Source organism: Pogoniulus pusillus, chromosome 20 (assembly GCF_015220805.1).
Source record: "Pogoniulus pusillus isolate bPogPus1 chromosome 20, bPogPus1.pri, whole genome shotgun sequence".
In the NCBI taxonomy this organism is placed as follows: Eukaryota; Metazoa; Chordata; class Aves; order Piciformes; family Lybiidae; genus Pogoniulus; species Pogoniulus pusillus.
In genome coordinates this window covers 23549785-23568314 of record NC_087283.1, presented here as the reverse complement: position 1 = coordinate 23568314, position 18530 = coordinate 23549785, and the positions used below count along the sequence as shown (strand labels likewise).

General features: G+C 45.5%; 1 protein-coding gene across 3 annotated transcripts; it reads left to right on the top strand.

Moving 5' to 3' along the window:
* Positions 1-3150: 3150 nt before the first annotated feature.
* On the top strand, positions 3151-10085 carry LOC135184670 (endogenous retrovirus group K member 113 Gag polyprotein-like). 3 transcript variants are annotated; one of them, XM_064160701.1, is made up of 3 exons: positions 3151-5016; positions 7408-7517; positions 8272-10085. In XM_064160701.1, the coding sequence occupies exon 1, from the start codon at positions 3254-3256 to the stop codon at positions 4934-4936; it is 1683 nt and encodes a 560-aa protein (XP_064016771.1). In that variant the 5' UTR covers positions 3151-3253; the 3' UTR covers positions 4937-5016; positions 7408-7517; positions 8272-10085. The 3 variants fall into 3 exon arrangements, 2 of the variants coding, with proteins under 2 accessions (XP_064016771.1, XP_064016770.1); XM_064160700.1 differs by having other exon boundaries at positions 7379-7517; XR_010306118.1 differs by lacking the exon at positions 3151-5016 and adding an exon at positions 5089-6175 and having other exon boundaries at positions 7379-7517.
* Positions 10086-18530: the final 8445 nt, after the last annotated feature.

The window sequence follows — 18530 nt, the reverse complement described above, 5'->3', positions numbered from 1 at the left end:
CTGTGTGTAGACCCAGCCAGGAATGGCCTAGCCTGGAATCCCCTGCACCATTCTGCAGCTTTCCAGCTCCCTCACACACTGGCAAAAGAAACTTTCTCCTAGCTGCTTTCCTTTGAAGCAGAAACACGTTTACATCCTAGCCCCATTGAAGAACCATAGAAATGCCGGTTAGAAAAAGCATTACTTCTGCGTGTAGACCCAGCCATGAATGGCCTAGCCTGGAATCTCCTGCACGATTCTGCAGCTTTCCAGCTCCCTCACACACTGGCAAAAGAAACTTTCTCCTAGCTGCTTTCCTTTGAAGCAGAAACACGTTTACCTCCTAGCCCCACTGAAGAACCATAGAAATGCCGGTTAAAAAAAGCACTCCTCCTGCGTGTAGACCCAGCCAGGAATGGCCTAGCCTGGAATCCCCTGCACCATTCTGCAGCTTTCCAGCTCCCTCACACACTGGCAAAAGAAACTTTCTCCTAGCTGCTTTCCTTTGAAGCAGAAACACGTTTACATTCTAGCCCCATTGAAGAACCATAGAAATACCGGTTAGAAAAAGCACTCCTTCTGCTTATAGACCCAGCCAGGAATGGCCTAGCCTGGAAATCCGTGCACCATTCTGCAGGTTTCCAGCTGCGTCACAAACTGACAAAAGAAACTTTCTCCTAGCTGCTTTCCTTTGAAGCAGAAACACGTTTACATCCTAGCCCCATTGAAGAACCATAGAAATGCCGGTTAGAAAAAGCATTACTTCTGTGTGTAGACCCAGCCAGGAATGGCCTAGCCTGGAATCCCCTGCACCATTCTGCAGCTTTCCAGCTCCCTCACACACTGGCAAAAGAAACTTTATCCTAGCTGCTTTCCATTGAAGCAGAAACACGTTTACATCCTAGCCCCACTGAAGAATCATAGAAATCCCGGTTAGAAAAAGCATTACTTCTGTGTGTAGACCTAGCCATGAATGGCCTAGCCTGGAATCCCCTGCACCATTCTGCAGCTTTCCAGCTCCCTCACACACTGGCAAAAGGAACTTTCTCCTAGCTGCTTTCCTTTGAAGCAGAAACACGTTTACCTCCTAGGCCCACTGAAGAACCATAGAAATGCCGGTTAGAAAAAGCACTCCTTCTGCGTGTAGACCCAGCCAGGAATGGCCTAGCCTGGAATCCCCTGCACCATTCTGCAGCTTTCCAGCTGCGTCACACACTGGCAAAAGAAACTTTCTCCTAGCTGCTTTCCTTTGAAGCAGAAACACGTTTACATCCTAGCCCCACTGAAGAACCATAGAAATGCCGGTTAGAAAAAGCAATACTTCTGTGTGTAGACCCAGCCAGGAATGGCCTAGCCTGGAATCCCCTGCACCATTCTGCAGCTTTCCAGCTCCCTCACACACTGGCAAAAGAAACTTTCTCCTGTCTGCTTTCCTTTGAAGCAGAAACACGTTTACATCCTAGCCCCACTGAAGAACCATAGAAATCCCGTTTAGAAAAAGCATTACTTCTGTGTGTAGACCCAGCCAGGAATGGCATAGCCTGGAATCCCCTGCACCATTCTGCAGCTTTCCAACTCCCTCACACACTGGCAAATGAAACTTTCTCCTAGCTGCTTTCCTTTGAAGCAGAAACACGTTTACATCCTAGCCCCATTGAAGAACCATAGAAATGCCGGATAGAAAAAGCATTACTTCTGCGTGTAGACCCAGCCATGAATGGCCTAGCCTGGAATCCCCTGCACCATTCTGCAGGTTTCCAGCTGCGTCACACACTGGCAAAAGAAACTTTCTCCTAGCTGCTTTCCTTTGAAGCAGAAACACGTTTACATCCTACGCCCACTGAACAACCATAGAAATGCCGGTTAGAAAAAGCACACCTTCTGCGTGTAGACCCAGCCAGGAATGGCCTAGCCTGGAATCCCCTGCACCATTCTGCAGCTTTCCAGCTCCCTCACACACTGGCAAAAGAAACTTTCTCCTAGCTGCTTTCCTTTGAAACAGAAACACGTTTACATCCTAGCCCCACTGAAGAACCATAGAAATCCCGGTTAGAAAAAGCATTACTTCTGCTTATAGACCCAGCCAGGAATGGCCTAGCCTGGAATCCCCTGTGGGGAATTTTGTAGGGGCTGTTGCTTTGCAATCGATATGTAGGCGATTCAACACAGCGGGTAAGACACCGGTCAGCCCAAGGACACTGCGTCCGCTTCGTGCTTTCTATGAAAAAAAAGCAGAGTTGGCCTGAGGATGTTGCGTCCTTGTGATACAGCTGTGCAAAGTAAAACAAGTAATGAATCAGTCATGAACATACCTTAGAACAAAGGATCTGCACATCTGGAAATGTAGGGTTTGATATATGAGCACACGTACTGCTTATAAAAATACCTTTTTGTATCTACTAATGATTATGCTTTAAACCACAAAAATGTATTGCATGGACCAATTAGACATCGACATGTAATCCTGTAATAGTATAAAAAGCCTTCTGATTTGTGTATTAAACGTCTTACATTTACAATCCATATTGGATTCTGTAAGTCCATTTCCTCAACTTTGGGAACAGTCAGCATGCTAACAGCGCCTAACAGCGACATCTGGTGACCCCCGACGTGATCAGCAAGAGACCTGATACCCGGGAAGAGAGCTGAGCTGACTGCAAAGCGGGGAAAAAGAAAAGAAATTCCGCGGCGGCTGCGGCCGGACGTCCGAGAGCGGCGTGAGTGGTACCACGGATTTTCGACTCAGCAGGTGAGTCGGCTGCCTTGAGCAGGGAAAAGGCGCGGAATGGGGAATACGGCCCCGGGAATAGAAAAAGCTTCTGTTGAAGCCTTGTTGAAATTTGGACAGAAAGCTGGAGACCCGCTGGATCGGGCTCTAGTGACAGATTTGTTGTCTTGGGCACGCCGTAGAGGCTTACTCAAGGAAACTGCACAAGTTTTTAAAGACGAGACGTGGAAGCATATAGGGGAGGAAATATGGGAATCTGTCCAGACTGATAATAAAGAAGCAAAAAGACTTGCTTCAACCTATCGACAGATCAGTCTCTTAGTACAAAAAATAGGAGCGGAGGCAGAAGTTGAAGCAATAATTCAGACCATCTTGAAAGACGCTAAAAATAAAGTAACATCGGGATCGGGGGCAGAGACAAAAACTGCCGCGGAGACAAAAACTGAGACGAAAACTGTTTGCCCTGCTACCCAAGGTCCTTACGATTATCTCATTCCTGATTGGGACCCCGATAAGGGAGCGGGAGGTTCACAAGTCCCCGAGCCTATGGAAGTGGGACAAGCGGTACCATCAGCTCCGCAAATAGATCCTGCAACTGTCCCTCTGCCTCCTGAGGAAGAGGAGTTAAAGACTCTTTTACATGAGCAGGCAGATGCAATGACTAAACTATTGAATGAGATGCAACGGTTGGATAAAGGTTCCAAATCAAGGGTGGTTAAAGAGAGTTATCGCAAGGCACATAAGTCTATTGTTGAAGGTCTGAAAAATGTTGAGAAACAATTAACAAAGATTGAGTCTGGTAATTGTGTTCACCCTGCTGCTGTTACTGAAGAGAAAAATACAGATGGTAAAATGTCAGTGGAAAGGGCTCGTCAACGGGTGTTACAAAGTATCAGAGATGGTGAAATGGACATAGAGGAGGGCGATTGGTATTTGCGGTCTAAGTATGGTTCAGAAGCGAGACTGTCTGCGGAGGATAAGAGAAAGCTTGCAGATTGGTTTGCATTGTATCCTCAGTATAAAAGGGAAGAGGATTCAGCAAGTGGAATGGTGGATAATGTCTGGAAGTGGTGGAGAGGGAAAGCGAATGAGGAAAAGTCAAAGGAGACTCCTAAACAGAGAAATTCTGATTACATTCCAAAAGATCCCAACTTTGACATGTCAAACCGGTGGAAGGGAGTTGTAACCAATGCTGAAATTACTGGGGATTTTCAGTTTACAGCTGCACCAGTAACTATTGATAATAATGGACAGAGAAACTGGCAGCCTATAGATTGGACCACAGTTGCCAAAATACAGAAAGCAATTTTAGATTATGGAATAGACAATCGACTGGTCAGAAGACAGATGGAAACATTTATAAAACATCAGACACTAATACCCACAGACATTAAACATCTGTTTGAACTGATGCTGGGACCTACGAGTTATATGATGTTTGTTAACAAGTGGCAGGAAAGATTAGAGCAGAAACAGCTTGATAACTTGACACTGCCGCACGGAGATCCCTTACGGGTGGCCTCCCTAGAGCAATTAATGGGGAACGGTCAGTACGTTGACCCACAGCGGCAAGCTGCGCTAGACTTGCGGATTCTGGCTCAAAGCAAAGTGGCTGCCCTTGAAGCTTTCGCCAGTTTGCCACAGGTCGGCACTCCAAAACAACCATACTTGCAAATTAAACAGAAAGATAATGAGTCATTTATGGCATTTGTTGACAGAATTACAGAAGGTGTTGAAATGGCACCTGACATTCCAGCCAACATGAAAGAGACATTGGTAAAAGAGATTGCTATGCAAAATGCCAATGCTGCATGTCGGAGGTTAATTGCCACTTTACCCCCTGCTGCTTCTTTACTGCAAATGGTAGAACAATGTTCTCGAGCCCCGATGGAAGAAGAGAAGGAAAAGGCTCGAATTCATGCCTCTGCATTAGCAGCTGCATTGTCCAAATGCTCGCCACAAGGAAAGGGGGACAAGGGCTCAAATCCTGTATGTTTTAAATGTGGACAGACGGGACATTTTAAAAAGCATTGTCCTACAATTAAGGCTGTTACTAACCAAGTATCGTCGATGAGTTCTCCATTCGCAGGAACCTGCAACAAGTGTGACAAGTTCGGACACAGAGCGTCAGACTGCAAATCCCGATTTAAGAAGGATGGAACACCTCTTGTGCCCCAGCAGGGAAATGGGGGAGGCCGCGTGGGGGGCGCGGCTCAGACCTCATCTTAAGCGACCGGACCCCCCACAACGGAGGCTGCCTCGACGATCTACTCGCCGCCACCAGAGGAAGCGCTGGCCTCGATTTGGTCGTAAGTGAAACAATAACAATCACAACACAGGAGGTTACACTAATCCCTACTACCAGTAAAGGACCATTAGGGTATGGACTTTCTGCCTTACTAATAGGAAGATCTTCAGCTACAAGAACTGGAATTTTTGTACAACCAGGATTAATCGATAGTGACTTCACAGGAGTTATTCACATTATGGTTAATGTTTTTACACCACCAATTACCATTCCAAAAGGCAGTAAGATAGCACAATTGATTCCTTTCAAAGCCTGTGTACCACATTCAACACCTAAAATCAGAGGAACAGGAGGGTTTGGGTCTACAGAGCCACTAATAGCTTTCTCTGAGGTGATAACTAACAACAAACCTACACGTTCTGTTACCATTATCCATCCCGACACTCAGATCACCCCTAAAACCATTACAGCTGAGATGATGATTGACACGGGTGCAGATGTCACTATAGTGCCAGCTGCATATTGGCCAAAAGCGTGGCCAATTGTAAATTCATCTGAGAAGGTTTTGGGAATAGCAGGACTAGCAGAAATGAGAAAAAGTGCTGTGTTATTGGACATCAAAGACAATGAGGGGAACATTGCAAAAGTAACACCTGTAATCATGAACACACCCTTATGGTTGCTAGGTCGAGATGTACTCTCCCAATGGCAACTTGTTTTGTCTACTCCTTTTCCATAGCAGCCACTGACAAAGGTGCTCTTCCCACTATTAAGCTGACTTGGAAAACTGATAAGCCTGTGTGGGTTGATCAGTGGCCGCTCACTGATGAAAAATTGGAGCACCTGAACCAGCTTGTGGATGAACAATTAGAGAAAGGCCATATAAAAGAATCTTTTAGTCCTTGGAACACTCCAGTTTTTGTTATACAGAAAAAATCAGGAAAATGGCGATTTTTGCACGATCTTCGTGCTGTTAATGAGCAAATGACGCCAATGGGAGCGTTACAACCAGGCCTACCTTCTCCAGCTGCAATACCTGTTAATTGGGCTGTCTACATTATTGATCTTAAGGATTGTTTCTTTAGTATTCCACTCGATCCTGCTGATACTCAACGATTTGCCTTTAGTATACCATCAAAGAATAACAGTGCCCCCATGAGAAGATTTGAATGGATAGTTCTGCCACAGGGAATGCGTAATAGCCCAACCATATGTCAATGGTATGTTAACCAAGCATTACAAAATTGGAAGAGTTCACACCCTACATACGTGGTATTACATTATATGGATGATATCTTGATTGCTTCTCCCATTCCCTTAACAGAAACTGAAAAGACTACATTATCACAGACTCTTAAGCACTGGGGATTGACAATTGCAAAAGATAAGATTCAGGCCCAAGAACCATGGAATTATCTAGGACTGATAGTGACAGAAAGCAGAATCAGACCTCAAAAAATTACACTACATGTGAAAATAGAAACAGTGAACGATGTCCAAAAATTATTAGGAGAATTGCAATGGATCAGACAATGGATAGGGATTACTAATAAAGATCTTGAACCCCTTAGAGAGTTGCTAAAAGGATCAAAACATCCAGCAGAACCTAGAGTTTTGCAAAACCAGCACTATGAGGCACTTGAAAAAATTAATAACAAAATAGCTGAATTACAAGCATATCGTTACAATACTGCCTTGCCAATCAATGTTTATTTATGCCAACAAGACAATGATTACTATTTGGCAATAGGACAGGAACAGGATCAGAAGACATTCCTACTATTGGAGTGGTTATTTCCAAAAAGTCAGCCTCATGCATCACTGTTACACAAACTTGACCTTGTTGGTTCCTTGCTGTTAAAGGCAAAACGTAGAGTACGTCATGTTTTTGGGGTAGAAGTAACTAAGATTGTGTTACCATTTGCAATGAAATCAGTGGTAGAAGAATGGTGTAACATGTCATATTCTTTTGCTACTGCAGTGATTGCTACATCTATTGATAATCATTATCCTGCATTTCCTCTATTTGGTACTCAATTGATGTTAAACCAGAAAGCACTGAAATGTGAACAACCTATTGAAAATGGTGTTACAGTTTTTACTGATGCTTCTGGGAAAACACACAAATATGGCTATGCTAAATGGTGTGACACTTCCAAACAATGGAAGACTGTAGTGAAAGAACTAGAAGGAGTTTCCGTTCAATGCCTTGAACTCAAAGCAGTAACAATGGTGTTTGAAGACTTTGTAAATATCCCTGTAAATATTATTACTGATTCTATGTATGTAGCTTCTGTTGTGAATCGAGTAGAGGAGTCAATTATTGGACACATTTCTAACAAGGTTATTGAAGCTGTGATTATTCAATTGTTGAATTTGATTCTAAACAGAAAATGTTTATATTTTTGTACTCATATTCGTAGTCATACTAACTTGCCTGGATTCTTGTCAGAAGGAAACGCGAAAGCCGATGAGGTGGTGAGTGCTGGAGCCCAGCAAAATGATACTGATGAACCTTCTGTTTCTGTCAAATCAGCCACTCAGGCAATTAAGCAAGCACAAGTAAGTCATGCATCCTTTCACCAATCTGCAAAAAATTTGTCTAAGGAATTCTCTATATCTCTGCAAACTGCTCGTGGCATTATTGCCTCGTGTCCTGATTGTGCCAAGGTCTCACCCCTACAATCAGAAGGTACCAATCCTAGGGGGACTGAGGCAAGAGAGTTATTTCAAACAGACATTACAATTGTTCCGTCATTTGGACGTCTAAAATATGTTCATGTCACAGTAGATACATATAGTTCAGCCTTGTGGGCATCTGCCATGACATCATCGGGGGCGTCAGCAACGTGTCGACATTGGAGAATGGCATTTGCTGTATTAGGAAACCCCCAAACAATTAAGACAGACAATGGTCCAAATTATAAAAGCCAAATTGTTGAAGCGTTTCTTTCAGCCTGGAATATCAAACATTTATTTGGAATTCCTTACAATAGTACAGGACAGGCAATTGTTGAAAGAAAGCATTCTGATCTCAAATGATATATTGCCATTTTTCAAAGACAGGGGGAGTTTTCCCATTCCCACTCCCCCCACGATATTCTTTCAAAGGCCATTTATGTTTTAAATTGGAAACTCTGGTCACAAAAGTCGAATCAAGAAGTTGGGTCAACCCCTATCTTTAGACATTTTACTCAAAACAATCCTTTAAAAGAAACACACGTTTCTGTGCAAGTTTGGGACCCCTCATCAGCCACCTGGAATGGACCATGGAGATTAATAACTTGGGGTCGTGGATATGCTTGTGTCATTACAGAGGACGGAGAGCGGTGGTTGCCAGCCAAGTGGGTGCGACCCTGGCTACATGCTGAAACCAAGGAAAACAAGGAGGATGATCAAACGGCAATAGAAGAAATTGCTGACTTAGAAGCTGCACACAACATCACCAGAGACAACTGATCTGAGCTAAATGTTGAACAATATGTATTGGTTATCTGCTATTGTAATTATTTTTGTGGTGCAGGAGAATTTTGGGTGGGGTAGTGAAGACAACTTTTGGGTGAATTGGGCAAAGGAGACAAATAACCCATCCTTTTGCTTACACTTATCAGCAGCCACAGACCCATTTAAAACATGCCTGATAGGGTTGCCATTTGATGATCAACGCACTTTGGTAGCCTCCTTTTCATCTCTCACACATCAAGATTGTTCTACAGCAAAAAGTATAAGTCATTGTATGGCATTAATAGTTGCAAGCCTCGATGACCCTTTACCATGGGATCCTCAAGAGTTCAACCTGTTAGGAAGTAGAATGCCAAATCAGTCAGGATGTCTGATATTTGGCTCGTACAATCTGACGAATCGTCAAATAACAGATCTAACATCCTATCATTTTCCTTATTGGAGTACCTCTGATTTTTGTGCTAAAGACACGGTTTATGGTTGGAACACAAATGGTATGTGCCTTAACATTACCAAAGCCTTAAGACTGCCTAGAAATGTGTTCCTGATTTGTGGTAGAAGAGCGTGGCTTGGAATCCCAAAAGAAAGTAACGGAGGGCCATGTTACATTGGTCACCTTTCTTTGCTAACTCCTACTTCAGAATTTATCCGAAATCATATTGCAAGTAGTGCAACTCTATTAAGAAATCGTAGAAATGTAGAAATGTTAACCTCTGATTGTAGTGATGAAGTGGAACTATGGTCTCATACAGCAAGAGTTTTTGGAGCATTGTTTCCTCCTATAGGAACAGCACATGCCTTGTCAGCCATTCAGAGATTAGCATGTTGGACAGCAAAACAAGCTAATGTTACTACTAGTGTTATTTCTCAGCTTGCAGTAGATCAAAATAGTTTGCGAAAGGCTACCCTGCAAAATAGAGCAGCTATAGATTACTTGCTTTCAGTACAAGGAAAAGGCTGTGAAGAGGTAGAAGGAATGTGTTGTTTTAACTTGTCTGATCATAGTGATTCAATCCATAAAAAGGTAGACTGGCTTCAGCATCATACAGAGAAAATTACAACGAATCATAACCCCTTGGATGATTGGCTAATGTCATGGGGAATTTCAGCTTGGGCAAAAGAGTTAATCAAAACTGTAGGAATAGTATTACTTATTGTTATTGTTGTGTTATTTTTAGGACCCTGCATCTTCCGATGTCTATCCTGTCAGATGCATCGGATCGCTGCTACAGTGTTTGAAAAGAAAGGGGGAGATGCGGGGAATTTTGCAGGGGCTGTTGCTTTGCAATCGATATGTAGGCGATTGGAACACAGCGGGTAAGACACCGGTCAGCCCAAGGACACTGCGTCCGCTTCGTGCTTTCTATGAAAAAAAAGCAGAGTTGGCCTGAGGATGTTGCGTCCTTGTGATACAGCTGTGCAAAGTAAAACAAGTAATGAATCAGTCATGAACATACCTTAGAACAAAGGATCTGCACATCTGGAAATGTAGGGTTTGATATATGAGCACACGTACTGCTTATAAAAATACCTTTTTGTATCTACTAATGATTATGCTTTAAACCACAAAAATGTATTGCATGGACCAATTAGACATCGACATGTAATCCTGTAATAGTATAAAAAGCCTTCTGATTTGTGTATTAAACGTCTTACATTTACAATCCATATTGGATTCTGTAAGTCCATTTCCTCAACTTTGGGAACAGTCAGCATGCTAACAGCACCTAACAGCGACAATCCCCTGCACCATTCTGCAGCTTTCCAGCTCCCTCACACACTGGCAAAAGAAACTTTCTCCTAGCTGCTTTCCTTTGAAGCAGAAACACGTTTACATCCTAGCCCCATTGAAGAACCATAGAAATGCCGGTTAGAAAAAGCATTACTTCTGTGTGTAGACCCAGCCAGGAATGGCCTAGCCTGGAATCCCCTGCACCATTCTGCAGCTTTCCAGCTCCCTCACACACTGGCAAAAGAAACTTTCTCCTAGCTGCTTTCCTTTGAAGCAGAAACACGTTTACATCCTAGCCCCATTGAAGAACCATAGAAATGCCGGTTAGAAAAAGCACTACTTCTGCTTATAGACCCAGCCAGGAATGGCCTAGCCTGGAATCCCCTGCACCATTCTGCAGCTTTCCAGCTCCCTCACACACTGGCAAAAGAAACTTTCTCCTAGCTGCTTTCCTTTGAAGCAGAAACACGTTTACATCCTAGCCCCATTGAAGAACCATAGAAATGCCGGTTAGAAAAAGCACTCCTTCTGCTTATAGACCCAGCCAGGAATGGCCTAGCCTGGAATCCCCTGCACCATTCTGCAGGTTTCCAGCTGCGTCACACACTGGCAAAAGAAACTTTCTCCTAGCTGCTTTCCTTTGAAGCAGAAACACGTTTACATCCTAGCCCCATTGAAGAACCATAGAAATGCCGGTTAGAAAAAGCACTACTTCTGCTTATAGACCCAGCCAGGAATGGCCTAGCCTGGAATCCCCTGCACCATTCTGCAGCTTTCCAGCTCCCTCACACACTGGCAAAAGAAACTTTCTCCTAGCTGCTTTCCTTTGAAGCAGAAACACGTTTACATCCTAGCCCCATTGAAGAACCATAGAAATGCCGGTTAGAAAAAGCATTACTTCTGTGTGTAGACCCAGCCAGGAATGGCCTAGCCTGGAATCCCCTGCACCATTCTGCAGCTTTCCAGCTCCCTCACACACTGGCAAAAGAAACTTTCTCCTAGCTGCTTTCCTTTGAAGCAGAAACACGTTTACATCCTAGCCCCACTGAAGAACCATAGAAATGCCGGTTAGAAAAAGCATTACTTCTGTGTGTAGACCCAGCCAGGAATGGCCTAGCCTGGAATCCCCTGCACCATTCTGCAGCTTTCCAGCTCCCTCACACACTGGCAAAAGAAACTTTCTCCTAGCTGCTTTCCTTTGAAGCAGAAACACGTTTACATCCTAGCCCCACTGAAGAACCATAGAAATGCCGGTTAGAAAAAGCACTCCTTCTGCGTGTAGACCCAGCCAGGAATGGCCTAGCCTGGAATCCCCTGCACCATTCTGCAGCTTTCCAGCTGCGTCACACACTGGCAAAAGAAACTTTCTCCTAGCTGCTTTCCTTTGAAGCAGAAACACGTTTACCTCCTAGCCCCTACTGAAGAACCATAGAAATGCCGGTTAGAAAAAGCATTACTTCTGTGTGTAGACCCAGCCAGGAATGGCCTAGCCTGGAATCCCCTGCACCATTCTGCAGCTTTCCAGCTCCCTCACACACTGGCAAAAGAAACTTTCTCCTAGCTGCTTTCCTTTGAAGCAGAAACACGTTTACATCCTAGCCCCATTGAAGAACCATAGAAATGCCGGTTAGAAAAAGCATTACTTCTGTGTGTAGACCCAGCCAGGAATGGCCTAGCCTGGAATCCCCTGCACCATTCTGCAGCTTTCCAGCTCCCTCACACACTGGCAAAAGAAACTTTCTCCTAGCTGCTTTCCTTTGAAGCAGAAACACGTTTACATCCTAGCCCCATTGAAGAACCATAGAAATGCCGGTTAGAAAAAGCACTCCTTCTGCTTATAGACCCAGCCAGGAATGGCCTAGCCTGGAATCCCCTGCACCATTCTGCAGGTTTCCAGCTGCGTCACACACTGGCAAAAGAAACTTTCTCCTAGCTGCTTTCCTTTGAAGCAGAAACACGTTTACATCCTAGCCCCACTGAAGAACCATAGAAATGCCGGTTAGAAAAAGCATTACTTCTGCTTATAGACCCAGCCAGGAATGGCCTAGCCTGGAATCCCCTGCACCATTCTGCAGCTTTCCAGCTCCCTCACACACTGGCAAAAGAAACTTTCTCCTAGCTGCTTTCCTTTGAAGCAGAAACACGTTTACATCCTAGCCCCACTGAAGAACCATAGAAATGCCGGTTAGAAAAAGCATTACTTCTGTGTGTAGACCCAGCCAGGAATGGCCTAGCCTGGAATCCCCTGCACCATTCTGCAGCTTTCCAGCTCCCTCACACACTGGCAAAAGAAACTTTCTCCTAGCTGCTTTCCTTTGAAGCAGAAACACGTTTACATCCTAGCCCCACTGAAGAACCATAGAAATGCCGGTTAGAAAAAGCATTACTTCTGTGTGTAGACCCAGCCAGGAATGGCCTAGCCTGGAATGCCCTGCACCATTCTGCAGCTTTCCAGCTGCGTCACACACTGGCAAAAGAAACTTTCTCCTAGCTGCTTTCCTTTGAAGCAGAAACACGTTTACATCCTAGCCCCATTGAAGAACCATAGAAATGCCGGTTAGAAAAAGCATTACTTCTGCGTGTAGACCCAGCCAGGAATGGCCTAGCCTGGAATCCCCTGCACCATTCTGCAGCTTTCCAGCTCCCTCACACACTGGCAAAAGAAACTTTCTCCTAGCTGCTTTCCTTTGAAGCAGAAACACGTTTACATCCTAGCCCCATTGAAGAACCATAGAAATGCCGGTTAGAAAAAGCACTCCTTCTGCGTGTAGACCCAGCCAGGAATGGCCTAGCCTGGAATCCCCTGCACCATTCTGCAGCTTTCCAGCTCCCTCACACACTGGCAAAAGAAACTTTCTCCTAGCTGCTTTCCTTTGAAGCAGAAACACGTTTACATCCTAGCCCCATTGAAGAACCATAGAAATGCCGGTTAGAAAAAGCATTACTTCTGCGTGTAGACCCAGCCAGGAATGGCCTAGCCTGGAATCCCCTGCACCATTCTGCAGCTTTCCAGCTCCCTCACACACTGGCAAAAGAAACTTTCTCCTAGCTGCTTTCCTTTGAAGCAGAAACACGTTTACATCCTAGCCCCATTGAAGAACCATAGAAATGCCGGTTAGAAAAAGCATTACTTCTGCGTGTAGACCCAGCGAGGAATGGCCTAGCCTGGAATCCCCTGCACCATTCTGCAGCTTTCCAGCTCCCTCACACACTGGCAAAAGAAACTTTCTCCTAGCTGCTTTCCTTTGAAGCAGAAACACGTTTACATCCTAGCCCCACTGAAGAACCATAGAAATGCCGGTTAGAAAAAGCACTACTTCTGCGTGTAGACCCAGCCAGGAATGGCCTAGCCTGGAATCCCCTGCACCATTCTGCAGCTTTCCAGCTCCCTCACACACTGGCAAAAGAAACTTTCTCCTAGCTGCTTTCCTTTGAAGCAGAAACACGTTTACATCCTAGCCCCACTGAAGAACCATAGAAATGCCGGTTAGAAAAAGCATTACTTCTGTGTGTAGACCCAGCCAGGAATGGCCTAGCCTGGAATCCCCTGCACCATTCTGCAGCTTTCCAGCTCCCTCACACACTGGCAAAAGAAACTTTCTCCTAGCTGCTTTCCTTTGAAGCAGAAACACGTTTACATCCTAGCCCCACTGAAGAACCATAGAAATGCCGGTTAGAAAAAGCATTACTTCTGTGTGTAGACCCAGCCAGGAATGGCCTAGCCTGGAATCCCCTGCACCATTCTGCAGCTTTCCAGCTCCCTCACACACTGGCAAAAGAAACTTTCTCCTAGCTGCTTTCCTTTGAAGCAGAAACACGTTTACATCCTAGCCCCATTGAAGAACCATAGAAATGCCGGTTAGAAAAAGCACTCCTTCTGCTTATAGACCCAGCCAGGAATGGCCTAGCCTGGAATCCCCTGCACCATTCTGCAGGTTTCCAGCTGCGTCACACACTGGCAAAAGAAACTTTCTCCTAGCTGCTTTCCTTTGAAGCAGAAACACGTTTACATCCTAGCCCCATTGAAGAACCATAGAAATGCCGGTTAGAAAAAGCACTACTTCTGCTTGTAGACCCAGCCAGGAATGGCCTAGCCTGGAATCCCCTGCACCATTCTGCAGCTTTCCAGCTCCCTCACACACTGGCAAAAGAAACTTTCTCCTAGCTGCTTTCCTTTGAAGCAGAAACACGTTTACATCCTAGCCCCATTGAAGAACCATAGAAATGCCGGTTAGAAAAAGCATTACTTCTGTGTGTAGACCCAGCCAGGAATGGCCTAGCCTGGAATCCCCTGCACCATTCTGCAGCTTTCCAGCTCCGTCACACACTGGCAAAAGAAACTTTCTCCTAGCTGCTTTCCTTTGAAGCAGAAACACGTTTACATCCTAGCCCCATTGAAGAACCATAGAAATGCCGGTTAGAAAAAGCACTACTTCTGCTTGTAGACCCAGCCAGGAATGGCCTAGCCTGGAATCCCCTGCACCATTCTGCAGCTTTCCAGCTGCGTCACACACTGGCAAAAGAAACTTTCTCCTAGCTGCTTTCCTTTGAAGCAGAAACACGTTTACATCCTAGCCCCACTGAAGAACCATAGAAATGCCGGTTAGAAAAAGCATTACTTCTGTGTGTAGACCCAGCCAGGAATGGCCTAGCCTGGAATCCCCTGCACCATTCTGCAGCTTTCCAGCTCCCTCACACACTGGCAAAAGAAACTTTCTCCTAGCTGCTTTCCTTTGAAGCAGAAACACGTTTACATCCTAGCCCCACTGAAGAACCATAGAAATGCCGGTTAGAAAAAGCATTACTTCTGCGTGTAGACCCAGCCAGGAATGGCCTAGCCTGGAATCCCCTGCACCATTCTGCAGCTTTCCAGCTCCCTCACACACTGGCAAAAGAAACTTTCTCCTAGCTGCTTTCCTTTGAAGCAGAAACACGTTTACATCCTAGCCCCACTGAAGAACCATAGAAATGCCGGTTAGAAAAAGCATTACTTCTGTGTGTAGACCCAGCCAGGAATGGCCTAGCCTGGAATCCCCTGCACCATTCTGCAGCTTTCCAGCTCCCTCACACACTGGCAAAAGAAACTTTCTCCTAGCTGCTTTCCTTTGAAGCAGAAACACGTTTACATCCTAGCCCCACTGAAGAACCATAGAAATGCCGGTTAGAAAAAGCATTACTTCTGTGTGTAGACCCAGCCAGGAATGGCCTAGCCTGGAATGCCCTGCACCATTCTGCAGCTTTCCAGCTGCGTCACACACTGGCAAAAGAAACTTTCTCCTAGCTGCTTTCCTTTGAAGCAGAAACACGTTTACATCCTAGCCCCATTGAAGAACCATAGAAATGCCGGTTAGAAAAAGCATTACTTCTGCGTGTAGACCCAGCCAGGAATGGCCTAGCCTGGAATCCCCTGCACCATTCTGCAGCTTTCCAGCTCCCTCACACACTGGCAAAAGAAACTTTCTCCTAGCTGCTTTCCTTTGAAGCAGAAACACGTTTACATCCTAGCCCCATTGAAGAACCATAGAAATGCCGGTTAGAAAAAGCATTACTTCTGTGTGTAGACCCAGCCAGGAATGGCCTAGCCTGGAATCCCCTGCACCATTCTGCAGCTTTCCAGCTCCCTCACACACTGGCAAAAGAAACTTTCTCCTAGCTGCTTTCCTTTGAAGCAGAAACACGTTTACATCCTAGCCCCATTGAAGAACCATAGAAATGCCGGTTAGAAAAAGCACTACTTCTGCTTATAGACCCAGCCAGGAATGGCCTAGCCTGGAATCCCCTGCACCATTCTGCAGCTTTCCAGCTGCGTCACACACTGGCAAAAGAAACTTTCTCCTAGCTGCTTTCCTTTGAAGCAGAAACACGTTTACATCCTAGCCCCACTGAAGAACCATAGAAATGCCGGTTAGAAAAAGCACTACTTCTGCTTATAGACCCAGCCAGGAATGGCCTAGCCTGGAATCCCCTGCACCATTCTGCAGCTTTCCAGCTCCCTCACACACTGGCAAAAGAAACTTTCTCCTAGCTGCTTTCCTTTGAAGCAGAAACACGTTTACATCCTAGCCCCACTGAAGAACCATAGAAATGCCGGTTAGAAAAAGCATTACTTCTGTGTGTAGACCCAGCCAGGAATGGCCTAGCCTGGAATCCCCTGCACCATTCTGCAGCTTTCCAGCTCCCTCACACACTGGCAAAAGAAACTTTCTCCTAGCTGCTTTCCTTTGAAGCAGAAACACGTTTACATCCTAGCCCCACTGAAGAACCATAGAAATGCCGGTTAGAAAAAGCATTACTTCTGTGTGTAGACCCAGCCAGGAATGGCCTAGCCTGGAATCCCCTGCACCATTCTGCAGCTTTCCAGCTGCGTCACACACTGGCAAAAGAAACTTTCTCCTAGCTGCTTTCCTTTGAAGCAGAAACACGTTTACATCCTAGCCCCATTGAAGAACCATAGAAATGCCGGTTAGAAAAAGCACTCCTTCTGCGTGTAGACCCAGCCAGGAATGGCCTAGCCTGGAATCCCCTGCACCATTCTGCAGCTTTCCAGCTCCCTCACACACTGGCAAAAGAAACTTTCTCCTAGCTGCTTTCCTTTGAAGCAGAAACACGTTTACATCCTAGCCCCATTGAAGAACCATAGAAATGCCGGTTAGAAAAAGCATTACTTCTGCGTGTAGACCCAGCCAGGAATGGCCTAGCCTGGAATCCCCTGCACCATTCTGCAGCTTTCCAGCTCCCTCACACACTGGCAAAAGAAACTTTCTCCTAGCTGCTTTCCTTTGAAGCAGAAACACGTTTACATCCTAGCCCCACTGAAGAACCATAGAAATGCCGGTTAGAAAAAGCATTACTTCTGCGTGTAGACCCAGCCAGGAATGGCCTAGCCTGGAATCCCCTGCACCATTCTGCAGCTTTCCAGCTCCCTCACACACTGGCAAAAGAAACTTTCTCCTAGCTGCTTTCCTTTGAAGCAGAAACACGTTTACATCCTAGCCCCACTGAAGAACCATAGAAATGCCGGTTAGAAAAAGCATTACTTCTGCTTGTAGACCCAGCCAGGAATGGCCTAGCCTGGAATCCCCTGCACCATTCTGCAGCTTTCCAGCTGCGTCACACACTGGCAAAAGAAACTTTCTCCTAGCTGCTTTCCTTTGAAGCAGAAACACGTTTACATCCTAGCCCCATTGAAGAACCATAGAAATGCCGGTTAGAAAAAGCACTCCTTCTGCGTGTAGACCCAGCCAGGAATGGCCTAGCCTGGAATCCCCTGCACCATTCTGCAGCTTTCCAGCTCCGTCACACACTGGCAAAAGAAACTTTCTCCTAGCTGCTTTCCTTTGAAGCAGAAACACGTTTACATCCTAGCCCCATTGAAGAACCATAGAAATGCCGGTTAGAAAAAGCATTACTTCTGTGTGTAGACCCAGCCAGGAATGGCCTAGCCTGGAATCCCCTGCACCATTCTGCAGCTTTCCAGCTCCCTCACACACTGGCAAAAGAAACTTTCTCCTAGCTGCTTTCCTTTGAAGCAGAAACACGTTTACATCCTAGCCCCATTGAAGAACCATAGAAATGCCGGTTAGAAAAAGCAATACTTCTGTGTGTAGACCCAGCCAGGAATGGCCTAGCCTGGAATCCCCTGCACCATTCTGCAGCTTTCCAGCTCCCTCACACACTGGCAAAAGAAACTTTCTCCTAGCTGCTTTCCTTTGAAGCAGAAACACGTTTACATCCTAGCCCCATTGAAGAACCATAGAAATGCCGGTTAGAAAAAGCATTACTTCTGTGTGTAGACCCAGCCAGGAATGGCCTAGCCTGGAATCCCCTGCACCATTCTGCAGCTTTCCAGCTCCCTCACACACTGGCAAAAGAAACTTTCTCCTAGCTGCTTTCCTTTGAAGCAGAAACACGTTTACATCCTAGCCCCATTGAAGAACCATAGAAATGCCGGTTAGAAAAAGCATTACTTCTGTGTGTAGACCCAGCCAGGAATGGCCTAGCCTGGAATCCCCTGCACCATTCTGCAGCTTTCCAGCTCCCTCACACACTGGCAAAAGAAACTTTCTCCTAGCTGCTTTCCTTTGAAGCAGAAACACGTTTACATCCTAGCCCCATTGAAGAACCATAGAAATGCCGGTTAGAAAAAGCATTACTTCTGTGTGTAGACCCAGCCAGGAATGGCCTAGCCTGGAATCCCCTGCACCATTCTGCAGCTTTCCAGCTGCGTCACACACTGGCAAAAGAAACTTTCTCCTAGCTGCTTTCCTTTGAAGCAGAAACACGTTTACATCCTAGCCCCATTGAAGAACCATAGAAATGCCGGTTAGAAAAAGCATTACTTCTGTGTGTAGACCCAGCCAGGAATGGCCTAGCCTGGAATC

Excerpts from the sequence above, each read along its gene's own strand:
- LOC135184670 (XM_064160701.1), top strand. The coding sequence starts at position 3,254 with ATGGAAGTGGGACAAGCGGTACCATCAGCTCCGCAAATAGATCCTGCA.